The sequence below is a fragment of the Oculina patagonica genome, chromosome 11 (assembly GCF_052425735.1).
Source record: "Oculina patagonica isolate OP01 chromosome 11, crgOcupat, whole genome shotgun sequence".
NCBI classification, from domain to species: Eukaryota; Metazoa; Cnidaria; class Anthozoa; order Scleractinia; family Oculinidae; genus Oculina; species Oculina patagonica.
Genome location: NC_135768.1, coordinates 3,548,161 through 3,571,389, shown reverse-complemented (window position 1 = coordinate 3,571,389; position 23,229 = coordinate 3,548,161). Strand labels below are relative to the sequence as shown.

General features: G+C 39.3%; 4 protein-coding genes across 4 annotated transcripts; 3 read left to right on the top strand and 1 right to left on the bottom strand.

Moving 5' to 3' along the window:
• Window positions 1-1,120: 1,120 nt before the first annotated feature.
• Window positions 1,121-3,308, top strand: LOC144630963 (uncharacterized). Its single transcript, XM_078489318.1, has 3 exons — window positions 1,121-1,127; window positions 1,374-1,436; window positions 2,675-3,308. Exons 1-3 carry the CDS (start codon window positions 1,121-1,123, stop codon window positions 2,983-2,985), a joined length of 381 nt encoding a protein of 126 aa, XP_078345444.1. The 3' UTR covers window positions 2,986-3,308.
• A 2,701-nt stretch (window positions 3,309-6,009) lies between these two features.
• Window positions 6,010-15,092, top strand: LOC144630579 (uncharacterized). The gene is made up of 7 exons (XM_078488950.1): window positions 6,010-6,262; window positions 8,088-8,369; window positions 9,132-9,255; window positions 10,580-11,506; window positions 12,383-12,470; window positions 12,904-13,121; window positions 13,514-15,092. Exons 1-7 carry the CDS (start codon window positions 6,217-6,219, stop codon window positions 13,599-13,601), a joined length of 1,773 nt encoding a protein of 590 aa, XP_078345076.1. The 5' UTR covers window positions 6,010-6,216; the 3' UTR covers window positions 13,602-15,092.
• LOC144630627 (signal recognition particle 14 kDa protein-like) lies at window positions 14,821-19,642 on the bottom strand. The gene is made up of 5 exons (XM_078489004.1): window positions 19,533-19,642; window positions 19,368-19,440; window positions 18,395-18,528; window positions 17,765-17,797; window positions 14,821-16,003 (listed from the first exon to the last, which is right to left on the bottom strand). Exons 1-5 carry the CDS (start codon window positions 19,554-19,556, stop codon window positions 15,905-15,907), a joined length of 363 nt encoding a protein of 120 aa, XP_078345130.1. The 5' UTR covers window positions 19,557-19,642; the 3' UTR covers window positions 14,821-15,904.
• Window positions 19,643-19,681: 39 nt separating this feature from the next.
• Window positions 19,682-22,660, top strand: LOC144630619 (COMM domain-containing protein 7-like). Its single transcript, XM_078488995.1, has 2 exons — window positions 19,682-20,040; window positions 21,866-22,660. The coding sequence occupies exons 1-2, from the start codon at window positions 19,743-19,745 to the stop codon at window positions 22,168-22,170; spliced, it is 603 nt and encodes a 200-aa protein (XP_078345121.1). The 5' UTR covers window positions 19,682-19,742; the 3' UTR covers window positions 22,171-22,660.
• Window positions 22,661-23,229: the final 569 nt, after the last annotated feature.

The following is a 23,229-nucleotide window of genomic DNA, read 5'->3' as shown; positions in this document are numbered from 1 at the left end:
GTATATTGCGAAACGTAGACGTTTTATGAACTTGTTTGTTATTTCGTTTTAGAACCAAGTACCCGATGTCACAGCTCAAAGTGCAAAAAAAATCATCTGTAATTAAATGCAAGGTAAACTGAGGAATCCCTTTATTCTATTGTTGTCGTAGTTTGTAAATCTGGTCATTTTAGAAATTGTTTCCGGAGGCATTAAGTGATGACATTGAAAATCGGTGCAAGAGAACGTTTACAACAATGATTGCAAGAAGTCCCGCTCGTTATCAGTATAAACATCCATTTCGCACCGATTTTCCTGCTCGGTTTACTTCTTGTCGCCCCAACTAAACGCCCCTGGGTCTCCGAGGATGAATTTCTAGCGCTTTTGTAGGAAGGAGAGATGAAAGAGCAGTGACTAAACCTTGTCATGTTAGTTGTATACTTTTCCTTTCTTGGAGACATGAATGATGAGTCAGATCTTTGATAGGAATTGCCGTCAGATCAGTTATAAACTGAAGATATTTTGAACTCTGACTGTCTCTGAGCCCCGGGGGGGGGGGGGTACTTGACCTAAGTTTAGGTATAGGGGTGCCGCTGGAGGTTTGAAACCCTGACCCTGTTTAGGACAATAAAAACTTAAAATGCCTACCCTGTGTAGGACAACACCCCCTATTCTAAGACCCTATTTAGGACAAAGGACAACATCAACAATCATTTACGCTTTATTGTGATTGCGTCTCATACGCGATGTTTGAAGCATTGAAATGCAAAAACACCTATCCCACCGAATAAAATAATGCTTTTTATTGAAGCGAAAGCGAAAACAATGTAAATACATGGACGACAGTCTTGCAGCCATACCCTGTCTAGGACAGCTTCAGGCCCTGTTTAGGACAGAGGAGCTTGAAATTATATACCCTGTTCAGGACCGGAGGAGTCAAAAACCATACCCTATCCAGCGACACGTCCCCGTATAGGCCATATAGGGGAGTGCCCCCCCCGAGCAACAAACTCTATACCTTAATCTTCTCTGTGGTGTATTGCGAAACGTAGACGTTTTATGAAATTGTTTGTTATTTCGTTTTAGAACCAAGTACCCGATGTCACAGCTCAAAGTGCAAAAAAAAATCATCTGTAATTAAATGCAGGGTAAGACATTGAGCCCGTTATTTACTCCGAGGACTAAACCTTGACTAAACCTTGTCATGTTAGTTATATACTTTTCCTTTCTTGGAGACATGAATGATGAGTCAGATCTTTGATAGGAAGAGTCAGATCAGTTAGAAACTGAAGATATCTTAAACTCTGACTGTCTCTGAGCAAGGAATCCTTTTCCCAAATCTTGACTGTAATATATATATAGGCTGTGTAAAACTGTTTTCTTTTACGTTTTAGATCCAAGTCCCACAGTAGCTGAACAAAGCAAAATTGGCTTTAACAGGCATGCGAGTAAGAAAGGTAAAAAGAAAACCAGCAACTTGTTTGAACGTTGTCACCCATTAACAGAGTTGAGAAAGCCGTTATTTTTGTGTATTAACATGTACTATTATTTCTTTCCACGCACTTCACCTATCAACATCACTAGTCCTAGAAGAGTGCCACATTTAGGGGTATCAAATGGTCTTTGCGAGAATGCGAGCACAGCGTTTTTCTTTGCGAGCACGAGCATTGACAAAAATTAGCCTTGCGAGCAACGAGCACTTTTCAAAAACCTACCTTCACTAAAAACCGAGCATGCGAGCACTTGTTGAATTGTACGAGCACGAGCAAACGAGCACCCACTAAAATTTTGCGAGCATTTGCGAGCACTGCGACATTTTAAGGGACCATTCATGACCCCTACATTTGAACCTAGTCATATGGCCTTGCTCCAAGGAATCTCTAAATTCTTCTTCTGAGGAGCTTGTTGACTTTTGTTGTGTCACTGGCCGAACAATGTATTTCTCATACTAATTATCGGTAGTGTTTCTTAACATTTACATGTGTACTATTATTTAATTTTTAACAACATCTTTTATTTACACACGGAAAAAAATAAAACTTGCATATACCGTAGAATTCCGGTTATAAGCCCCCCCCCCCCCCCCCCCCGCTTATAGGTCCCCCGGTTATAGGCCCATCTTCCTGGAAACAAAAAAATACATCCGATTATAAGCCCCCCCGGATAAAAGCCCCCCCTCTACCTGACGACAGTACTGAACAGGGCTAAATGTTGCTTTATTATGCGTTTTTAACCTAAAAAACGTATTTCGATCAACACTCCCGAGGTGCGTTTTGAAACGGTTTTTTTTTTTTCATTCCGCTTATAAGCCCTCCCGGATATAAGCTCTTTCGCTTATAAGCCCACCGAAAAATCCTTACGAAGTTGTATAAGCCCAGGGCTTATATCCGGAATTCTACGGTATACCAAATAGTGTTCTGAACGCTTTTATTCGTCGATCGAGTCAGACCACCCAACGCCTATAAACTGAAGAAACAAGACACCCTTTCAAAATTTTGTAAATCTCAGGACATTTTATGAGACATGAATGATGAGTCAGATCTTTGATAGGAATTGCCGTCAGATCAGTTATAAACTGAAGATATCCTGAACTCTGACTGTCTCTGCATAACAAGACTTTATATCATTGTAATTAAATCTTTTACAAATATGAATAGTTTTAGTTAAGTGTGTTTTCTTTATTATTTTGTTTCAGATTACAAGAAACTTGGCATTCTTCTTGGGAATTCATCAGGCGGAACACATGATCAGATTGACATGCAGTTATACAAACTCGTATTTGTTACAAATGCTTCTAGGTATCAGTCACGTGACGCTTTGTGTGTTCCAACCAACGGTGTTCCCAAGAGGAAACAGAGACAAAGCCCTAGGATTGAAGTTGGACTCCAGACTGTAGAACACTCGGTGTTCTACGTAATATATCAAACACGAGAGGCAGTGTTTCATCAGGATCTCCAAACACCGAGAAGAGAGTTGAAAATACGACGCGCAGCGGAGTATTTTTAACGAAATTTGAGGTGTTTGGATAGCCGATGAAACACTGTCTCGAGTGATATATCTTCTCAATCGAAATAAAAACCAAGGAGTAAACGGAGAAATAAAATCGTAAATATATATGCTAATTAAGATCGGGTATTCAAACCACCGTCACGGTTATGATTTTCATTGTGTTAGCTTTATGAATTATTAATGAGTTTGAGAAAGTCTGTTCTACATGACGCGGCCCAAAGGCTTTGTGCCGCGTCATATAAATTACATTTCCGTCGTTATGTGGGGCCATACTTCTCCTAAGCAGCGTGTTAGTTGATAATAAACGTTTATAGATAACATTGATGTGTTGTACCTTAAACTTGTTGGTGTGGGTCCGTTTGTTCAAAGGATGGATAAAGTTATCCACCGGATAAATCACGTTCCAGTGGATAGCTTAGTATGTTTTGTCACCACTTTACCACTGGATAGTGTTTTATCCAGTGGATAGCGTTATCCACCCTTTGAACAACTGGGCCCTAAATGGCACAGAAGCGAAACTGTTGAACGACGCAAACAAGTTAAGCTTGGTGTTGAGTTGAGAACGATTTGCATTGTTATATTGATAAGGATATATTTATACTCGCTTACGGTTTGTAGTTGAGGCACTTAAAAATGTCAAGGTAAAAAAATGAAATAAGAATAGGAAGTACCCCATCCCGGCCCCGAATAAGCGCTGTCTTCAATTTAACCGCCTCCCTTGAGCTGCCAAATTTATTTTTACGACACTGTTCAAAATTCAACCTCATTCCCAGTCGTTCATCTTTCCAGAAAAGTGCGCACCATTCTGCACATCACGGGTCCACCGCGGTCAAACGACAGAAATATGCAAAAAAATAAGAAAAGTACTGCAAAGATAAGGTTTTAATTTTCACAGTTAAAAGTTCGATACATAACCGGTATCCTAAGGGTTTACTAAGTTTTTTGGAGCTTTACTAAAAACGTTCTACGTGTTTGAAAATAGCGATATGCGGACTTGTCGGCGCCATTTGTCAAAGCACTTTGGTTCGGATGCGAAACATTTAAAAAGTAAAAACTCTGGTTTACCTAAAAGAGTGGGATTATGCTTTCACTCGGCAACTATTTTTATCTATCCTTGCTCGTAATAACACTTCAATTTGAACTAAAAACGGCGAAATGGAAAGAAAACCTGCCTGAGACGTTTGACCGCTGTGAACATCACGGGATGCTCCCCGCGCCTGTTTTGTCCGTGATTTCATACAAATGTACCATTACGCTTTCCCTTACGGTTTTTTACCATAGGCGGCATGCCTTAAAGCTGATTTCCAGTCCGTACTGCGCAGACTCGGGGTTTGTTTACGTTTTTGTTTTGAATTCGTTGAAACGTTACACTTCGGTGACAGCATACATGAAGTTTTTTAGTCCGCCATTACAGTTCGCTTCGTTCAAGAACTTCCGATGAGCTAAAACGTCGGTTTGAAATAGCGTCAAGGTTCTTCTACTCGTTATTTTTTGTTCTGCAAGGATATCTGGCGTTAATAATGAAGAAAAAGGTAAGTTTGTCGCGGAATTTTTAGTTTTGCTTGTAAACATTCCTTCGTGTTGGGCTCCGATAAACATTGCAGCCGAGATTGCGCAGTACGGACTGGAATTCATCTTTAAGCAATGAAAATCTTGTATGAAAAAAAACTACTGTACATACAAAACCGTGATGCGCAACTGCGTAGAATGGTGCGCACTTTTCAGAAAGAAAGGGAAAGAACAGTGAACGAGGTTGAACTTTGAACAACACCGTAGAAATTTATCTGGAAGCTCTAGGGAGGGCTTTTTATATATTACAGAAGACGTTTATATTCGTATCATTCAACTGTTGTTGACGCTGGAACTGCTGACGTCAAGTTGGACATTGACCCGACTCGTAGCCAAGCGGCCGCTAGGTTGTCTGGGTAGTCTCTAACGCTCTCTTGATCTTGTCTGTCGTCTGCAGCTTTTCTTGGATTCGTGCCTGCGGTTTTACTTTTGTACACAAATTTCGCATTCCCACAAAAGACCTTACGTTTGACCTTTAGATCAAATCACCATTCGACAACTGGGATTACGTTGTGCTGAATGTACACAGAACTTCTCGCTTCGGTTTCTGCAGGTTTGAAGGATATAGCCAGCCCAACGACTCGACGAGTTCTTGCTGGAAAATGGAAGCATCTTGCAAAAGCAGTTCTCAAACTTATTAATAATTCATCTGGTTAAAACAAAGGAAATCAGAACCGTGACGGAGTTTGGAAATCTGATCTTAATTAGCATAGATTTTGCCCCGGGAGATTTTGACGATTTTATTTTTCCGTTTTCGTTGTAGGTTTAGTTTCGATTGAGAAGATATATCAACCACTCGACAGAGTGTTTCATCACATTTCAAAACACCTCGAAGTTCGTCAAAAATACTCCGCTGCGCGTCGTTCTTTCAACTCTCTTCTCGGTGTTTGGAAATGTGATGAAAAACGCTGTCTCGTGTTTGATATATTACTTGAATGGTAATAAATAGGAACCGTCACATCCCGTGCATGTTTTCAAAACAATTAAAAATAGCTATAGCTGTATTGCACCCTTGTAAAGATTTATTTTTGCCCGTTGTACTTTGTATTTTCCTCGACCCAGAAAACTTCCACTTCAAACTGTTATATCAACAAGTTGCATGGGATTTCCTCTAAACTTGTGCAAAGTCCGCAAGAATGAACAGTTTGTAACCAAAACTTTATCGTTTGATAAAGAATGAGCAATTTTCATGAGAAACAAAGCACGCGGAAGCATCGAGAAACCACTTTTTATACTGTTGGGAAGTTGCATCATTCAGAAATCCTCAAATCCCCGTTAACTTTTCCCTGTCGTGACAAATTTGTCAAATTGTCAAAGTCGTTTATTTATCTTGATTGGATGATATTTGAAACCTTGACTGGCTTCCCGGTAATCGACGAATTCTATTGGCTGACGCGAATCAGGAGAGCGAGAAGCGCCACCCCATGAGGTGAATAACTCCGGATTAAATAAACACAACGAGGACACAAGATTGTCATGCGAGCAACACGTACAAGCTAAAGTTCCTTCAGTTTTTGAGGAAGTTTTGTTCGTGCCTCAGCAATATCGACTTGTATGGACGTGCTAGCATTCAAAATGCGCTGGGTATATAAATAACAGCCCGTATTTACTTCCAACAGTTGTAGCGCGTGTGCATGGAGACCCATTCGCGAGTCCGATATGCTGTTTATATTACTCGTGGTTCTGCTGGTAGACGATGTCGCAGGTAAGGATTCTAAAAGGATATGTTAACTTTCAAGTATAGTTTGGACAAAGGTGCTATGAGGTCTCTTTTGCTAAGACTTGGAGACAGTATTGGAGTGAATAACCCCACGCGTACGATAACCAGCTGTGAATTTACCACGTCTGTAACAACTGCATGTGGTGGCATGTTATTAGCATCGCATGTCTTGTTCTACAACCCAACCATGACACGTCGGGATTGAAGGACTATATATTATTGATTGTAAGACGGTTTATATTATTAGAAATTAAAAGTGCTAGCGCATTCTGTAAATAGAAACAATACATAACCTTTTAAAAATGCGTGAGTTGCCGATTAGAGCATAAGCCCATCTGTTCTTCAAGTTTCAAGTCTTTCAAGTTGCTGTCTGGATTTTCAATTTTATGAACTTCACGACTTGTTGATGCACTGAGGTTCCTTCTATCTGTTCTAATGCAGTCGAATTAAACCAGGAAATAGAATTAGTTTTACTGTTTCGCGCTGTTTCATTTCAGTTTCATTTTCGCTTCGGCTGTGAAGTCTGTTAAATGGTCATTTGATATGTTGTTTTTGTCTGCGTTGCTCGTGTGCACATTTGGCAGTCACAGTTGAGGGGGCCGTTGAGTAACGAGAAAGTTAGAGTAGGGGCTGATATGATAATCGGGGTCAAAAGCAAGCATGCATACAATGTTTTATCTAAGCTGCATACACTTCATTATGTCGTTTACGGTGATTTTGAACAAATCAGATGCCTTGAAAGTTACCCACTAGAAATAGTTGACACTACAGCTGTGACCTACAACTCAGCTTGGGACGGTTGGGACATACACATGCTAAGGTTTACTTGCAGTTCCAAATGTCACTCTCAATCTTGTGGAACATAATGGAATGTGGAAAATTATGGAACCGTCCCATCAACACCCAACCAAATATATCCCCTGATGATTGCACTTTCATTAGACTTGCCTACCATGCTTGCGTATTAATGGTACATTGACATCAAGTAGTAGCTAAAATATGAGCGGGAGATCTGTATGGGCGGTTACAATGGCGAGCCGATAGGCGAGCCATTGTAAATGCCCATACAGATCGGACGCGAATATTTTATTCTACTTGTGAAATGAAAACAAAAAGAATGCAAAGTATTGTTATGCGAATCAGTAGAGATCTGTATCAAAAGTTAATGAATACTAATAAGCTGAGCAGGAGTTTGTATCAAAAGTTAATTCTATTGTTTGATTTGTATTGGGGTTTACAGTTGTGTACTTGTGATCTGAATACTGTGCTGGGATTGGTTTGCACCCTCATAAATAATTAATGAATTTTACAAGGATAAATAATATTAATCATTTATATAGCACCATTTCCATAAGTTCAAAGGCAAAAGGTACTGTAGTGGAAAAGGCAAAAGCTACTGCAGTGAATCAAGACAATAAAGTAAATCCAGTTATTTTTTGTAAAAGGAGTATGCAGTTTCAGACATTGTTATACAGTAGATTTGAATTCAAATAGGAATAATCACTAATCACAATAATCTTTTTTTTTTTCTCTGTGCATTCTTTTTTTTTTTTTTTTTTTTAAAAACTAAATTCTTTTGTCGTAACTTGGTTTTTTTTTCATTGTAACTAAATATGATAGTTATATGCATTGTTCATAAAATTATAATCTCAAGTAGCTAATCTCAATATCCTGTAAAACGCTTCTGTTATATGTACGCTGTATGGTCTACTGTAACTTAATCTTGTAAATACTATCAACACTAATAAAATAAAAATAAAAAATAAAAAAAAAGTTTGAAAATGACAGGAAAACTTCTGTGTTATTGAAGGTGTGAGGTCCCCAGAAAGACCAGTTGTTCCAAATGTCACAGCTCTAAGCTCAACTGAGATACGCATCACATGGTGTCGGGTGAATTCCAACAAAGTGGAAATCGATCACTATGAGCTATTTATAGACACAGAACTGGAGTACTCTGGGATAGATGTGATGTACATGGCCAAACGTCTCAAGCCATGGTCCTGGTACGAGGTCAAGCTGAGGGCATGTGGTTTCTCTCCTGGTTCCTGCTCGCCATTCTCAAGACCTGCCCTGGTGAAGACCTTGAGAGACAGTAAGTGCTGCAACACTATCCTGTGTATCATATTAGGCATGGACTCCCAGGGGGGGGGTACTCCGGCTTGTTAATGACGGGATGATCAAAGGATTTTTTTGGGGTTTGAAATTTTCGATTTCAGGATTTTTTTTTGGGTTGGAAAATTTGGCAAGTATTTTTTTGGGTGTCTTGATTTAGATAGGGGATTTTTTTGGGTATTAAAAACGAACTAAAGTGCCTTGGCGCAGCCTTGGTGTATTTATGGTATGATGAATAAACAAAACGAGCGTTCTTTGTGTTATGTTATTGCACCTACTGGCAATTTAGGGGTAATTTGACAAGGGATTTTTTGGGGGGTTATTTTTGGTTCAGGGTTTTTTTTGGGTAATGTCAGAAGACTTAGGGATTTTTTTGGGCCCTGAGATTTGCCTCCATTCGAGCCAGAGTACCCCCCCCCCCCTTGGTTTGGCTTGTCATGGCATCTTTACTCCAAAACTGTGTGACAGGCCAAACATACATATTTTTTTAAGGTCTTCTGTAGTATACCAAGCTAATTTTAGGTCAAAAGAGTGCAGATATTTGCTTTTAGAGGGTCAAATCTTAACACCCATTTTCACAGGCAGTTCTCCTGGGCCTCCTACCACTGCACCTGTAGAAATGTTTTAAATTTGCCGCAATATGGAAATGAAGACTTGCGGTCAAGACATTGACCCTCTTCATTTCCTCCCTTCCTCCCAAGTTATCTCTTTGATAATTTTGAGTTTTCTCTTATGATTTTAGGTGACAACAGTACAGTGATACAGTCTGGTGTAACCCTATTCAAAGTCATCGTTGTGCCAACATACATGTTTATCTTGGGAGTGATAGCCGGAGTACTGGCCATTTCTTTTGTTCTCATATTGAGGTATGTTGATGTGGTGCAGGGGCGGATCCAGGATTTCAAAAGGGGGGGTGGATGGCAGACCATAAGGGCCTAACCCTAACCCTAACCCTAACCAACAACCAGACATGAGCGAGAGCTAATTTTTCTTTCTTTATTTATTTTCAATTTCAAATAAAGTGACATTTCGAATTTTTGTTTACTGAAAAATGGGGGGTGGATATCCACCCTATCCTCCCCCCTTTGTATCTGCCACTGTCGTGGTATACTTAATCTGGCACACTAGCCATCTTGAGTTGAGTTACTGCCTTCATGTGACACCAGTTAAGTGGCCAAGTCAGAGGTTGGTGGTTTTTCCAGTTTCTGTAGCATAAAGGACTTGAAGTGTTACTTCTCCTCCTGGATGTAATGTGATGCAAGTTTAGCAGCTACCCCAACCCCAGGGGGGGTACTCCGGGATCCAAGTGATGGGGATGTGCGAAGGATTTTTTGGGGGTCGAAATTTTCGATTCCGGGATTTTTTTGGGTAGGAGAATTTGGCAGGTATTTTTTTGGGTGACTTAATTTAAATAGGGGATTTTTTGGGTATTAATTCAAACTAAAGTGCCTTGGCACGGCCTTGGCAATTTAGGGGTAATTTGACTAGGGATTTTTTGGGGCTTTTTTTTTGTGCAGGGATTTTTTTGGGTCCTGAGTTTTGCCTCCATTCGATCATCCCCGTCACTTTGATCCCGGAGTACCCCCCCTGGGACCCCTACCCCCTCCATTTATTAACTTGTAATTCTGGTTGTCTAGTATAGCAGTTGCTATTGTTTTGGGTGCTAAAGGCATTGTTTCTGTTGTTTGTTCTATTATTCTCTCCAAGGGTAGCTGGGAGCCATTCATGTGAGACCTTGTGAGAACTGCTACCTGACCCATTTTGACAGATTTCCTGGGAATAGAGTACAAAAACAGGGCTTGAGACTAACTTTTTAACTCACTGGTTTATTGGCTAGTGACATGTCAGATTTTACTAGCCAAAAGTAATTTTCCACTAGTCAGGTATATTGATTTCTATCAAGAACAGTTGACTTTTTCTGAGTTTTTCACTAGCCAAATGGCTACTAGGAATGCTAAACCTGGTAGCCAAAACCTAAATTTTAGTAATCTTTGGCTAGTTGGCTACTGTTAGTCTCGATCGAGCCCTGAAAAACCCAGTGTAACAAACCCACCCAGGCTTGAACCTGGAGCACTTGATCCAAAGTTCAACACACTAATCATCCGATCACTTCTTCTACTGAAACAATTTAATAACATTGTTAGACAGTAGTACCAGATAACAATTACATCCAATGGTTTTGTTTTACAGGTACCTTCAGTGTGCAGACCTGTCTGGTGGTTCCGCATTTGAACTGCCTCAGTACCAAACAGCACCAGGCAAAAATGACTCCATTGCCTTGGTTTCACAAAGTCTATCTGGATCAAGCAAGGATGCCATAAGCAGCTTGGGAAGCACAGCCCCTTTGACAAAAGCCTGTGAAGTTGATGATCCAGAATCACACTATCTTGAGATACCCAATTCAGAAAAAGCTGCTCCACAGAGTAACAAATTCGTCATTTCAGATTGTTTGTCTTTTCCTCTAAGAACTGATATCAAACTTCCAAGCCTGTATTTATTGGGTTCAACTCAAAAAGAACAGGTTACTATTCCTGAAGAAGAAGTTACATTCCACTTAGCCAATGAGCAGCTGGAACACCAAAAAAATGTGCCAAATCTTCATTCCACACAAATTGCAAATATGAAAGAGAAGCCCTCTTTGAACGACAGTGGACATAATGAACTCAAACAAGGAACACAGAATGGCATTGACAAGGACTCGGGTCAAACGTATGAAAAAACTAAACATTGGTCAAACCTTACAGATAACCTAATAATGCCACTGTTTGAATCATGCAAAGAACAAGCTGTGGAAAAATTGGATACATCACACAGTGATGATATTTCTTCTTTCGCTTCAAATTTACACTTACAGTTCACTGAACAGAGAGTGACAACAGAACATAAGAAGGATTCAACCTTGTCTCATCATGGGATTGTGGTAGCCATAGATAACAGCAATATTTATATTGGTGCACAAGAATGCGCAAGCATGGTCAATTCTGGAGATCGCAAGAGGCATGTGCGGGTCAAGTTGCAGAATCTTGTCAGAGTTCTTGAAAGAGAAAGAACAAAAACCAGGGGATTTGCTTGTGGATCCAGCCCTCCTGCGACAGAACATGTCTGGGAAGTCTACAGGTAATATATTAAAGAAATAGTGAGGAGTTTTTAGCAGAGCTCCACAGCGGCCCACAGGGCCGCAGAGCGGAGCCCCATACCCATAGAAAATTCACAGAAATAGGAAAACCATGAACTTGAGTTTTCATGGTCATCATGGCTAGCGGCATGGCTCGCGTGCGCGTACGGCGTACGTACGGTGTTGCGCTCTTCAGAAATAGATAAACACTCATCTATTTGTTACTGGACATCCAAGTTATGGTCAATTGACAGCTGTCAATACAAGGTATCCGCTGACCAGTATCACGTGATCATATCGCGGGCTCAGGTTTATAACTCATCGAGGTAACGCGTTTTTATAAAGTTGACCGCTGACCAAAAAAATGGTTTTTCTATTGGATTGCGGGCTCATTAACTATTTTTTATGCCTACGGTCAGTAAATTCAGATATTTTAATAAAGGGCAAAGTAAATTACCGGGGAGCTCCGCTTTTAGGCTTGGCTAAATCTATTTAATATGTTCACATGTTGCAATAGCTCATCAGAATACAGATGCCTCACTTCCTTAGTTCTGAACACCCAAGGGAGGCATCAGAGATACAACCCAAGAAAATTGAACCATGCTGATGGTATTTTCCACAGAGATTAGAGTAGTGTCTGAATAATTGAGACTAACAACCAATCAGAGAATGTGATGTTGATGGGTCACTGCAGTACACATTGTTAGTGTGGATTTCGTAGTTTCAATCTCACACTTTTCTTTTGTGCATCAAGAATCTATCACTAAAACTTAAAGAGAGACTAGTTTCCTAACATTGTGTAACACTAAAAATCTTCTTACAGGCAACTTCATTTATTACTATGTGCTCAATGTATTTATGTGTGCTTTTGTAAACAGACGCTTGGGGTATATTGTTGATCTAGAAGACAGAAGAGGGAAGGATGAGCAAAGAGTAGATGAGGGACTGCACTTGTGGATTTATAAGGTAAAAAATCTGTTAAATACCTGATGATAACAGTTAAGACATTGTAATGTTGCAGTTAGCACCTCAACAAAACAAAGATCATACATGTGCCTCCTGCACCGAATTGTTACCAACATCAGTATGTCTGGTCAGACGCTCTTGAGCCTGGGCTTGAGTGGAAGGTGAATGCCTCAGGTGGCTCTGAGGCATTTGACATTCACCTATCAGTAGTATCAGTGCTGACAGGTACAGCTGGAGGAAAAACAAAGACCCCATCAAGTAGGGCATGAACCAACAAATTCTCAGACTTTGCAGTAGAATAAAAGTGTAGCCAAACAAACAGTTTTAGTTTGTTAAAAAAATTGTAACTGGATCTTACTGCCACTCCATTATTAAATCAAACTCCTGAACATTATATGTTGTTAATGGGAGCCCTGTTACAATCTTCATTTAGGCTCTGTGTGAACTGCCTCCTGGTGTACTGGTACTAGCTACAGGAGATGGCATGAGGGGCAAGTCAGAGTGCGACACCAGTTTTCCCAGATGTGCTGTGACTGCACTGGAAAGAGGCTGGAGTGTTGAGGTCTACTCATGGAAGCACAGCTTAAGTAGCGAGTGGATCAAACTGACCAAAAAGCATCCTGACATGTTAACAATAAACTACTTAGACAAGTAAGACTGCATTATAGTGTAAATTAACAAAATGCAGATATAATGCATTTTATTATTTTTAAGCCTCAAAAACAAAATTTGTATTAATAAGTTAAAATAATAATAATAATAAAAATGAAGACAATTTTAATTTGTGTTGCTACTCTGTAAATCTGAGATAAAATAAAGTTAATGTATGTATGTATGTAATGTAGGTAAAGTATAAAGGCAGTCATCTGCAACTTATTTTGAACTCAAAATTTGTGAACATAGATTACTGTAGATTACCAATCCTACATTCTTATGACTATTATAAGAATGTAGGATTGGTTTCCAATCCCTTGTTGGTTGCACCTTAGAAAACCATAGACAAAAGAAACATTTTAATGTGTGTATTTCCTTTTCTTTGACAGATATGTTAATTATATCACATTTGTGGATGGAAAATATGGAAGAAAGTGTTCACCATTACCACCAGGATCAAGTACCTTACAAACATAACTTATTGTATGACAAGAACAAGAGGCAGACAAACAAGAATGCTAAAAGAATGCAGTTTTGCCTGGTAATCCAGGAAGCAAATATCTTGCATAGTGCATATTCAGAGCATAACAACAAGCCACCAGCTGTATCTCTCCAGGCCCAGTTGCTCAAAAGGTGGATAACGCTATTCACCAGATAAATCGCTATTCAGTGGATAACTGTTGGCAAAACAAACTATCCACTGAATAATTAACAACTATTTACCTCAGTGTCGGTGGCTAGTGGTGGATATTTACCGAGCCACGAAGTGGCAAGGTAAATATCCACCACTAGCCACCGACACTGAGGTGAATAGTTAGTGTATACCAAAACAGTGAGATAATATAGCCTGAAAGAATGATTTTGAATAGTTTTTCCCTTTCAAAGATTACAATTTTCTCGCGCATGTTGCTCGGAGGTGAATAGCAAAGCCAATCAGCACGCGCCAAAAACGCTATTCACTGTTTTAGTATATACTAATGATTTATATCTGGAAAGCATTTTCCAATCTTTGAGCAACCAGGACCTGCTGTTGGCCAATCTTACTTAACAGTGACCAATGTAACACTTGTTTTGATTCTTCTAATATTATTTTAAAACATAAAATTAAACAAACAGTGATTTAATAAAGTTATTAAGCAAAAGCGCACCAGACTGAAAGTACACTCATCTGTAAAAATAAAATCAATATTCAGGATTATAGAGTTACAAAGCTGTAAAATGCCTATTAAATGGTTGGATTCCAACAGTAATGCTAAGAAATGTAGAAGTTTTAACAGAGGTGTCAAGTTATTTTATGGAACTGCTGTACCTATTGCTACTGTAGGTTGAAGAGCAAAAGTTTTTAGAACATTATTTTTATGCTGCAGACAACTGCAGCTTTGAACATTTTTATCCCGGTTTTCAGTGATATGCGAACTATGAAATTCAATCTTCAATCAATGGTTTACGCTTTTTGCTGCCATCAATCATCTTGGCAGACCTCTCCGAAAACAAAAGTTCACTTCAACCGGATCAAAAGGTCAGGTTAGTCAGTTGTGATTGGTAGATTTCGATCCATTTTGTTTGTTTTCGTTTTTCATGGTTCATTGGCTGTCGCCATAATTATGATTGACAGCAGCTAGAAAGATAGTTGGATTTTGGATTTCAGAACTTTCGCATTTCACTGAAATCCACATTAAGAACCACTCTCCACACATTTTCACTTATGATATCTTTGTATTTTATTTCAAAGATTAGAAAGAATTTATTTTATACTTTACATGTAAGACAAAGTTACTAGAAGACAGTTACTGCAATACACATTTCATCTCATCACCAAGGATATGTTTTATCACATTAAGGTGTAAACTTTACTTTAAAGTATCTTGTATTATGCATTATTAAGATGTTTATTTTAAATAGCTTTAAGCAGTCTTATGAGAAGCATACTAGAACATAATAAAAAATAAAGAGACTTGTTTAACAGTTGCCTTTGACTTTCTTTTTGATCAAAATACCCCCACTGATGTCTTCTTAAACTACATAGAATGCAGAGTTTTTGTGTCTTGAGTTTTCTAGGAAAACAGACTGAACTCCATCCCAACCTATACAATTTAGGTCATTGGAGTTGTCCTCTTAGCATGGCCCTTGAAAACAATACAGTCGAACCTCCCATAAGCCAATATCCTTGTGTCAAGCAAAAGTGTCCACTCAGGAGATGTGACAGTCTATGGGAGGGTAAATTGTGGCTGGGACTATCACTTTGTGCCTGCCTACAGAAGGTGTCCACTGTTACATATTTATTACTGTTAGAAGATTCTCACTGTACAGAAGGAAAACATGAGGCCAAGCCTAAGCACTGAAGACAAAGAAACCAAGAACCTAACTGCAGTGATCATCAACAAAAACTGTAGGAGAGTAGCCATGGTTTATATGCCTTTCGTACATGTAATTTTTATAATAGCATAAAACAGATGAATTCATGTTACCAACGATAAATTTCTGAGAATAATGTTCACACTTAAGTATGCTAATTTGTCTGTTGTCTGAGCTACCACAAGTTCAAGCCGTAAAGACTCTTCTGAAGACAAATTTTCATGAATATACATCTACATCTTCCATCAATAATAAATTACTGGTAAACAACAACAAAGTACATGTATCAGGAATTTTTCCAGAGTTTTTTTTCTTAATAATGAAACAACAGTAGCACAGGGACTCCCCATGCAATTCCCAAGGAGTGATAAATCAACCAGAGGTGAGTTGTTAGAATAAAAATAATTATTAGAATATTAAGCTATTTATTGTGTTGCCTTTGACTTTTTTGCTTTGCTTTTTTCAGTCCTCTTGTCTCTTTTCTTTAGATTGTCCATATTAGCCTTTAATACATTTGCATATGCCTGCAAAAAAAAAAAACAAATAATGTCTTTAGCAAATCATCATTTAATTACACCTGAACCACTCTAATGGGGAAGTGCAGTGGCCTAATGGTTAGTGCGCTGGACTCCAGCGGTCCGAGTTTGAGCCCTGGTGGGTCTTTGTGTTGTGTTCTTGGGTAAGACACTTAACTCTTAACAGTGCCTCTCTCCACCAAGGTTTATAAATGGGTACTGGCAAATTCAATGCTGGGGGTAACCCTGGGGTGGACTAGCCTCCCATCCAGGGGGGAGTACTCCTAGTTGCTTCATGCTACTGAAACTGGGATAAGCTCCGGCCTGATGGGCCACTAGACTTGAACGCAGACTTCACCCTATCTTTTATTCTACTCTTTCTAAGGAGTTTTCTTTACGCTGGTCCTAAATTGTGGAATTCCTTGCCTAATTCAATTAAGTCAGCTAAATCCCTTGCAGCCTTTAAAAGAGGACTGGAAGATATTGACTTTGATATGTTACTATCTTCTCATTGATAGTTTGTCCCACTTAATATTTATGTGTTATTGTACTCTATTTAATTTTTAAATCTTACTCAGCTTTCATGAAAACCAATTGTAAATTGATGGAATTCCGAGTTTAAATAAAGTGTCACTCACTCACTCACTCACTCTAACAATATACATCTTGAAAGCTTTTTCAAATTCTTGGCACTTACAATGAATCTCCAAATTCTGTAGCATGAAGCAGCTATGAGTATTGCCACTTCCCCTGGATGGAAAGCTAGTCCATCACAGCACTCTGTGAGGTTGCCCCAACAATTCACCAGTCGTCATCATCATCATCACTTTGTTTACCCTCGGATTTGAAGAGTAGCTTATACAGCTAATATCTCCGAGCATTTTACAGTAAGCACAATACAACGGGCAAAGACCAGACCACAACACCGGGAACTCCATGCCCTACTCTTTACGATAAGCGTGTGGGTTCTTTTACGTCCCCTGCTGACCATAACACTGAAGATGCAGGAGACGGGGCCTACGGTTTATCGTCCTTATCCAAGAAGACTAGAATATCTAACCATTTGCAGATGTTATTGCAAAGGCAGCATATTCTCCTGAGTTATTTTCTCAGCATATTCTCCTCAGTACCCATTCATACTCCTTGGTGAAGAGTCGTCTCAGGCACTACGATATCAACACAATGACCCTGGCCAGAATTTCAACCCAGACCACTTGATCTGGAATCTAGCACCTTAACTGTTAGGCCACTGCACCTTTGCTTTAATCCAATCAACACTGAATATCAATACCCCTAATTGTACCATGCTACAAAAATGGACTTACAGTGCGACTACTATTACCAGGGCCACTAAAACAAAATGTAACCAACCAGGTTAAAGGACGCAAACAACAAAATCCAACTAAAGACTATTGAATCAATCACACACGGGAAAGAAAACAATATTCAAGACACAACTTTACTTGGACTTTATTGTATGTACCCCTAATGTGATTAATCAATTTTGCTTGAGTGACCCCGGTAATAGAAGTTGCACTAGCTGTAATTGCTGGCACTGGTTAGCCACATCAAGAGTGCAACACAAAGGACTCTTACAGCAAGTCTTAATCAGCAGTCATTAACTACAAAACAGCTTTACAAATACACAAAACTGTGTAAAACAAGCACCTTATTTACATCATCTGATTTCTGGAGACATGTTAACTTCTTTACATAACTAAGCCATGCTTTCTTACAATTAAATTAGTTACTAAATAAGGTATGACTTACCAGCTGAAACCTATTTACATCTTTTGCATTTACCTGCAAAAACACATAATTAAGCATCAGTCACATGAAAGAAGAGTTTCTTGAGGACAAAAATGTTCTGTACTAGGGAAGTCAACTACATAAGCAGTAAGAGGACAGCCCAAGGAAAGCAGTTTGGCTGAGTGGTTCAAGTAATATTAATATCAAACACGAGAGACAGTGCTTCATCGCGGAGTATTTTTGACAAAATTTATTAGTTGTTTGGATAGCTGATGAACCACTGTCTCCAGTGTTTGATATAAATTATCTTCTCAATCGAAACAAAAAGTAAGAAGTAAACAGAGAAACATAATCGTTAAAAAAGTATGCTAATTAAGACCAGGTATATAACTTGATGAATTATTAACAAGTTCAAGAAACTCAAGTACTCCATCCTGTCACTAACAGGATTTGTTCTAAGGAGTCCCAAGGTCAACCCCTCTGCCACTATTTGGTATGCTCAACAAAGCAGGTATTAGCACTAGCAAAGTATGTACAACTCATTATACTTCAGTGGAGAATTTAAGGGGCAAAACAACTGTAAAATGTTTCTCTATATGAATCCCAGGCTGGGGTCCGTACATAAGATACATGAGAGAGGATGTCACTTACCACTGTACTAAGTTTCTTTTTTCCATTTGTTGCTCTAAATAGACATCTACTCTCTCCTTCTTGTTCAACCACTGTTAATTTTTGCAGCTTCTTTGCACCTCTTGGTTTTGGCTTTGGCTTGGTCTGTCCATGGTCTTAAAGAAAAATTATTCAAACTCATACTTACTAATGCAGGCATTATTTTCTAAGGAAATTGTTGTGCTGTAAAACACCACCTACCCCTCAACCTAGGGTAGTATGTTTACTAGTACATGTACAGTAGTACTGCTCAAAGTTGTTCTAAATCTTTAGGTCTAAATCTAAGTCTGTAGGTGAAACCTCAGTGTGTGACTATTCATATGAAAGCTACTGAGCAGTACTTTTATGTGGTTCTGCTTATTATGCTGTATAAGGTGATTCTTATTTTTATGTCTGTGGATGAACCATAGTGTAACCATTCAAATTAAAACTATTGAGCAATACTTTCATGTGGTACTGTTTAATATGCTGTTCAAGGTGGTTCTAACTTTTAAGTCTGTGGATAAAACCCTAGTGTGTGACCATACAAATGAAAACTATTGAGCAATACTTCCGTGTGGTGCTGTTTGTTGGTGTCGTTTTAGAATTTACAATTTTTCTTGTTGCTGTGTTGTCTTTTTGACCTTAACACTCTGAAGATTGAAAAGTTGGTTTATAGGAACAATCATTGTTGTCACTTAGCAATTGGCAAAATATTCCGTGACTTATACAGACCACAAACCAATTTTTCACTAACGCACGTAAGCTTATACATGTACTGCGTGACTGCTGACTGGATGAAAATTTAATTTGAACGACACTATTGCATTTTGACACACATGACATCATTCAGTAGCGTTTTTAGGAGCACCGAAATCAAGCACAGAAAACTTCTGGTGTTTCTACGTGCCTAAAGCCTTTCTAAACAATAAAAGAACAAAACAAAAACCATTACAACTACAAAATAAAAACTTACATCTTTTCATTGTGATATTCACTGTGCCGGATGTTCTCGTCTTTTGAAGAAGATGTGTAAGCTGGGTGAGGAACTAAAACACGAAAACAAGGCAAATAAGAGAAAAGGACTTGGTATACAGCAAAAAAATGCCATTTATGGCTTTAAAAAGGACAGATTTCTTACCCCATCGTTATCCAAAAGAACCATATTATTTCTTTTCTCTCACATGTGTGAATCAGAGCTTAGCGACCAGGTCTTGTACTAAGTAACCAGGCCAGGAGGCTTCTTCCGTGTAGTGCCGCAGTCTTATCGCGGGCTTATGCGCTCTTGACTTCTCAACTCAAAAGCGTCTCAAAAGCAAAGGAAGGGAGCTCTATAGTTTAGCTGTCCAAAATGAGCTCTTTCTTCTTCACAAAGGTCCCACCGGAGGAGCAAATGTACACAGATATCAAGTCACTCAACAAGTTCGAAGAAAAGGCGTTTTGTCAGCTTGTGGATATTGTATTTTCGTTCCTTGTTTCTCCAAAGGAAGGGACGAGGTTTATGTCTCAAGTTGCAGAATTTGCTGGCGAGCACGGAGTGAGCACAAACGCGCTGAAAAATGTTGTTAAAAGCCTGCTTAGTTTCTTCAAGAGTGCGTTGAAAAGCAACTTAACTCCGGCGCAAGTGAAGGAAGATCTGGAACATCTTGGTAAGAACATGATAAACATTTGCTAAGGTCCACTTTCTAGGGTCGACTAGGGGTGGGGAAATTTAAGATGCTTTTCGGACACCAAAAATATATGTTTTTTGGTTTAAAGGGGCTACATTTTGAGGATTTAGCAGATTTTTGGTCTTAACTGCTCTGAAATTAGTGGTAGCCAACTTAACCCATGAAAATCATTATCTTTGAACATCTAAAGGAAGATATAACCGTAATTTGCAGAGAGAATCAAACCACACAGGGATCCATATTCGTTTTTTCTCCAAGTCGTCAGCCGGGCAAGTATGCAAGATGACATACTTGCCCTGGCAAAATTTTACTTGTCCGTTCAAAAGTGAAGAATGGCGACCGTACAACAAGTAAATGAAAAGTTGACTTTTTTGTTATTATCACATGTATGTAACACTGTGTATACATGAAATCTTTAAGACAACGAATCTGTTTTAATAAAGTTTGATTCACAAGTATTTGTTAATGAGACTTTTTACTTGTCTACCTTGGCTGCTGGTTTACAAATTTCACAAAACATCATGCCCCCAAGCGGCTTGTGATGTTGCGGAAGCGTATGATATGGGCACAAATGAAAGCCAGGGCCTCTTCGACTGCAACGACGGAAGAAAAGAACGCTTTTGCTCTTCTTATTCATATTTGGTTTGTTTTTCTGAAGTGTTAACATTGCTTTTTTTCCTTTGCTGGCGGCGCCAGACCAAGATAACGGCAAATTTTGATCAAAACATCAGCTGATGCGATCGCCTCGTGTTTTCGCGGATGCAGCTGCAGTACAAAATATCAGCGGTTGAGAGCTTGAAAATTGAGCCTGCGATGATTTCATTGATGGAAAATACCGCATCAGCCAAGATGGCGGCCAAAATTATGATTTTATCGCGACAGAAAGTTTCAAATTATGTTCTGTTTTCGAAAAGTTATGAATGGATGACAAGTGGTCAGAACGCAAGTAACTCATAAGAAAACTTAATAATTGTTTTTTTTTTCATTAAGTCAAACTTAAGTCGTCCAGCGGACGAGTTTATGTAATCTTTTGGTCGTCCATACGATTTTTTAGTCGTCTCGGACGACCGGACGACTGGGAATATGGATCCCTGCCACAGCTATAAATATCAATTTTTTATTATCATAAATTACCATACAATCTTGTGGAGGGGGACAGAAAGGTGGGAACCCGGGAGAAAAGGGGTCATAGGCAGGAGAAGAGAGGGCGGGAAGCGGGATTTCCAACGTGGTGGGAACCGGGAGAAATTGAAAAAATTCTGCAAGTTTCATTGTATATTGCAAAAGAAATGAGACAAAGAGGAAGGAACAGGAGGGAATCACTACAGAAAGGGGTGGAAAGCAGGAGAAAAGGTGCAGGAGGCAGGAGTAAGAGCAGGAGCGGGGATGGTGAGAGCACTTGCCTCCCACCAACCCGCAATGTGGCCCGGGTTTGATTCCCGGACCTGGCCTCATATGTGGGTTGAGTTTGTTGTTGGTACTCGTCCTCGCTCCAAAGGTTTTTTCTGGGTTCTCCGGTTTCAGTCCCTCCGCAAAAATCAACACTGCTCAATTCCCATTAATTTATTATTTATTTATTTAGAAGTATGGAAAGTGGGAGGTTCAGACCCCTCTGTCCCCCCACCACATACATGTACATCAGAGCAAAGGAAAATACCAAATTGTACCAACAGTAAAACTGAACTACAACATACTTACTACTGCCCTTGCAATTTAATATAAGCCCTCCCAAAACACCTCATGAAGTTGTGTACAAGTAATCCTACTGCGTATAACTCAAATTTTATGGAAATTTCTTTTACAGGTTTGTCAGCTGAAAACTCTCCCCATGTCTCTGATCGATGGAAAGCAAACCTTGTAGCTCTATCACGCTCAGTTGTTGGTCAAACATTTATGGTTAACCAACTTGTTGACATGGAATGGAAATTTGGGGTGACGGCAGGCAGCAGCGACTTGAAAGTTTTAGGGCAAACATTTTTGCAGTTAAAGATGGTTGTAGATCGCGGTGGCACGCAGGAAGATGTGTTCATGGAATTGACTCTACCTCAGTTCTACTCGTTCTTGCATGAAATGGAGAAGGCTAAGTCAACACTTGAATATTTTAGTTGAGTTAACCGTACTGGTATTTGTTGTGTCTTGTAAATGAAACTATAGAAACTATATGACTATAGAAGTAAGAACTCCATGTCAAGGTAATCATTGTTTTTATTGTAAATTAATATTTTCAACCAGAGAATCTCTAAAGTTTTCTAAGAAACATGTACAAAATTGCAGTGTGAAATTAATAGTAATTACTTATAACTTTGGCTCAAGTGTGATGTAGAATATCAATGTTCTAACTCAATTTATTTCATGTTTAATACATGATCATGTCTTCACACCATGCACCCCATAGTAATAGTCAAAGCATGTACATACCGGTAATATTTAGGTACTGTTTAATATGTAAAAATGGATCTCGCTACAGTTGCTCCCAGTGGCTGCATACATGTACAGTACAAATGTGTTTGCAGCTTGCTAGTGTTGCAAGGGTCATGTGTTCCAGTAAATCCTAATGGCATCTTGGCAACTTCTATTAAAATTGCTTCAGTAAGGTGAAGATCAATCTAGCTTTCATATTTCGATTGTTCTCAAACAATCAAGTGTGCAGGGGCAGGGCTGGTGCAGTGGTGAGAGCGCTTGCCTCCCACCAATGTGGTCCGAGTTTGATTCCGGCCCGGTGCTATATGCGGGTTGCTCCGAGGGATTTTCTCGGGGTTATTCAGCTTTCCTCCCTCCACAAAAACCAGCTCCTGAGCTCTTCTGTGCAACATGGGTAAACAAAATTACATTATTTTTTACATGGGTTTTACCTAATATTAAATTTATCAAAACCGTGTTTTAAAAAACCAGGTAGGCCTGCTTTGCCTAACATGGCATGCACTTGGCATGTACAACATCACGTTGTGTCACACTCCAAAGATACATCCAAGCAATGACCCCTACGCATATGTCTTGTATGATGCTCGGGGTGCAAGGAAAATGGATTTTCCAGCTTGCTTTTTGAGTAAGTTGGAACCATTGTCTACTAGCCCAATGGCCTTTCTCAGTGGCCTTACTTTAGAGCAGTTTTCAATTGAGTGTCGTAAAACCAAAACCAAAGTAATTACTCTGGCCAATCACAAAGGT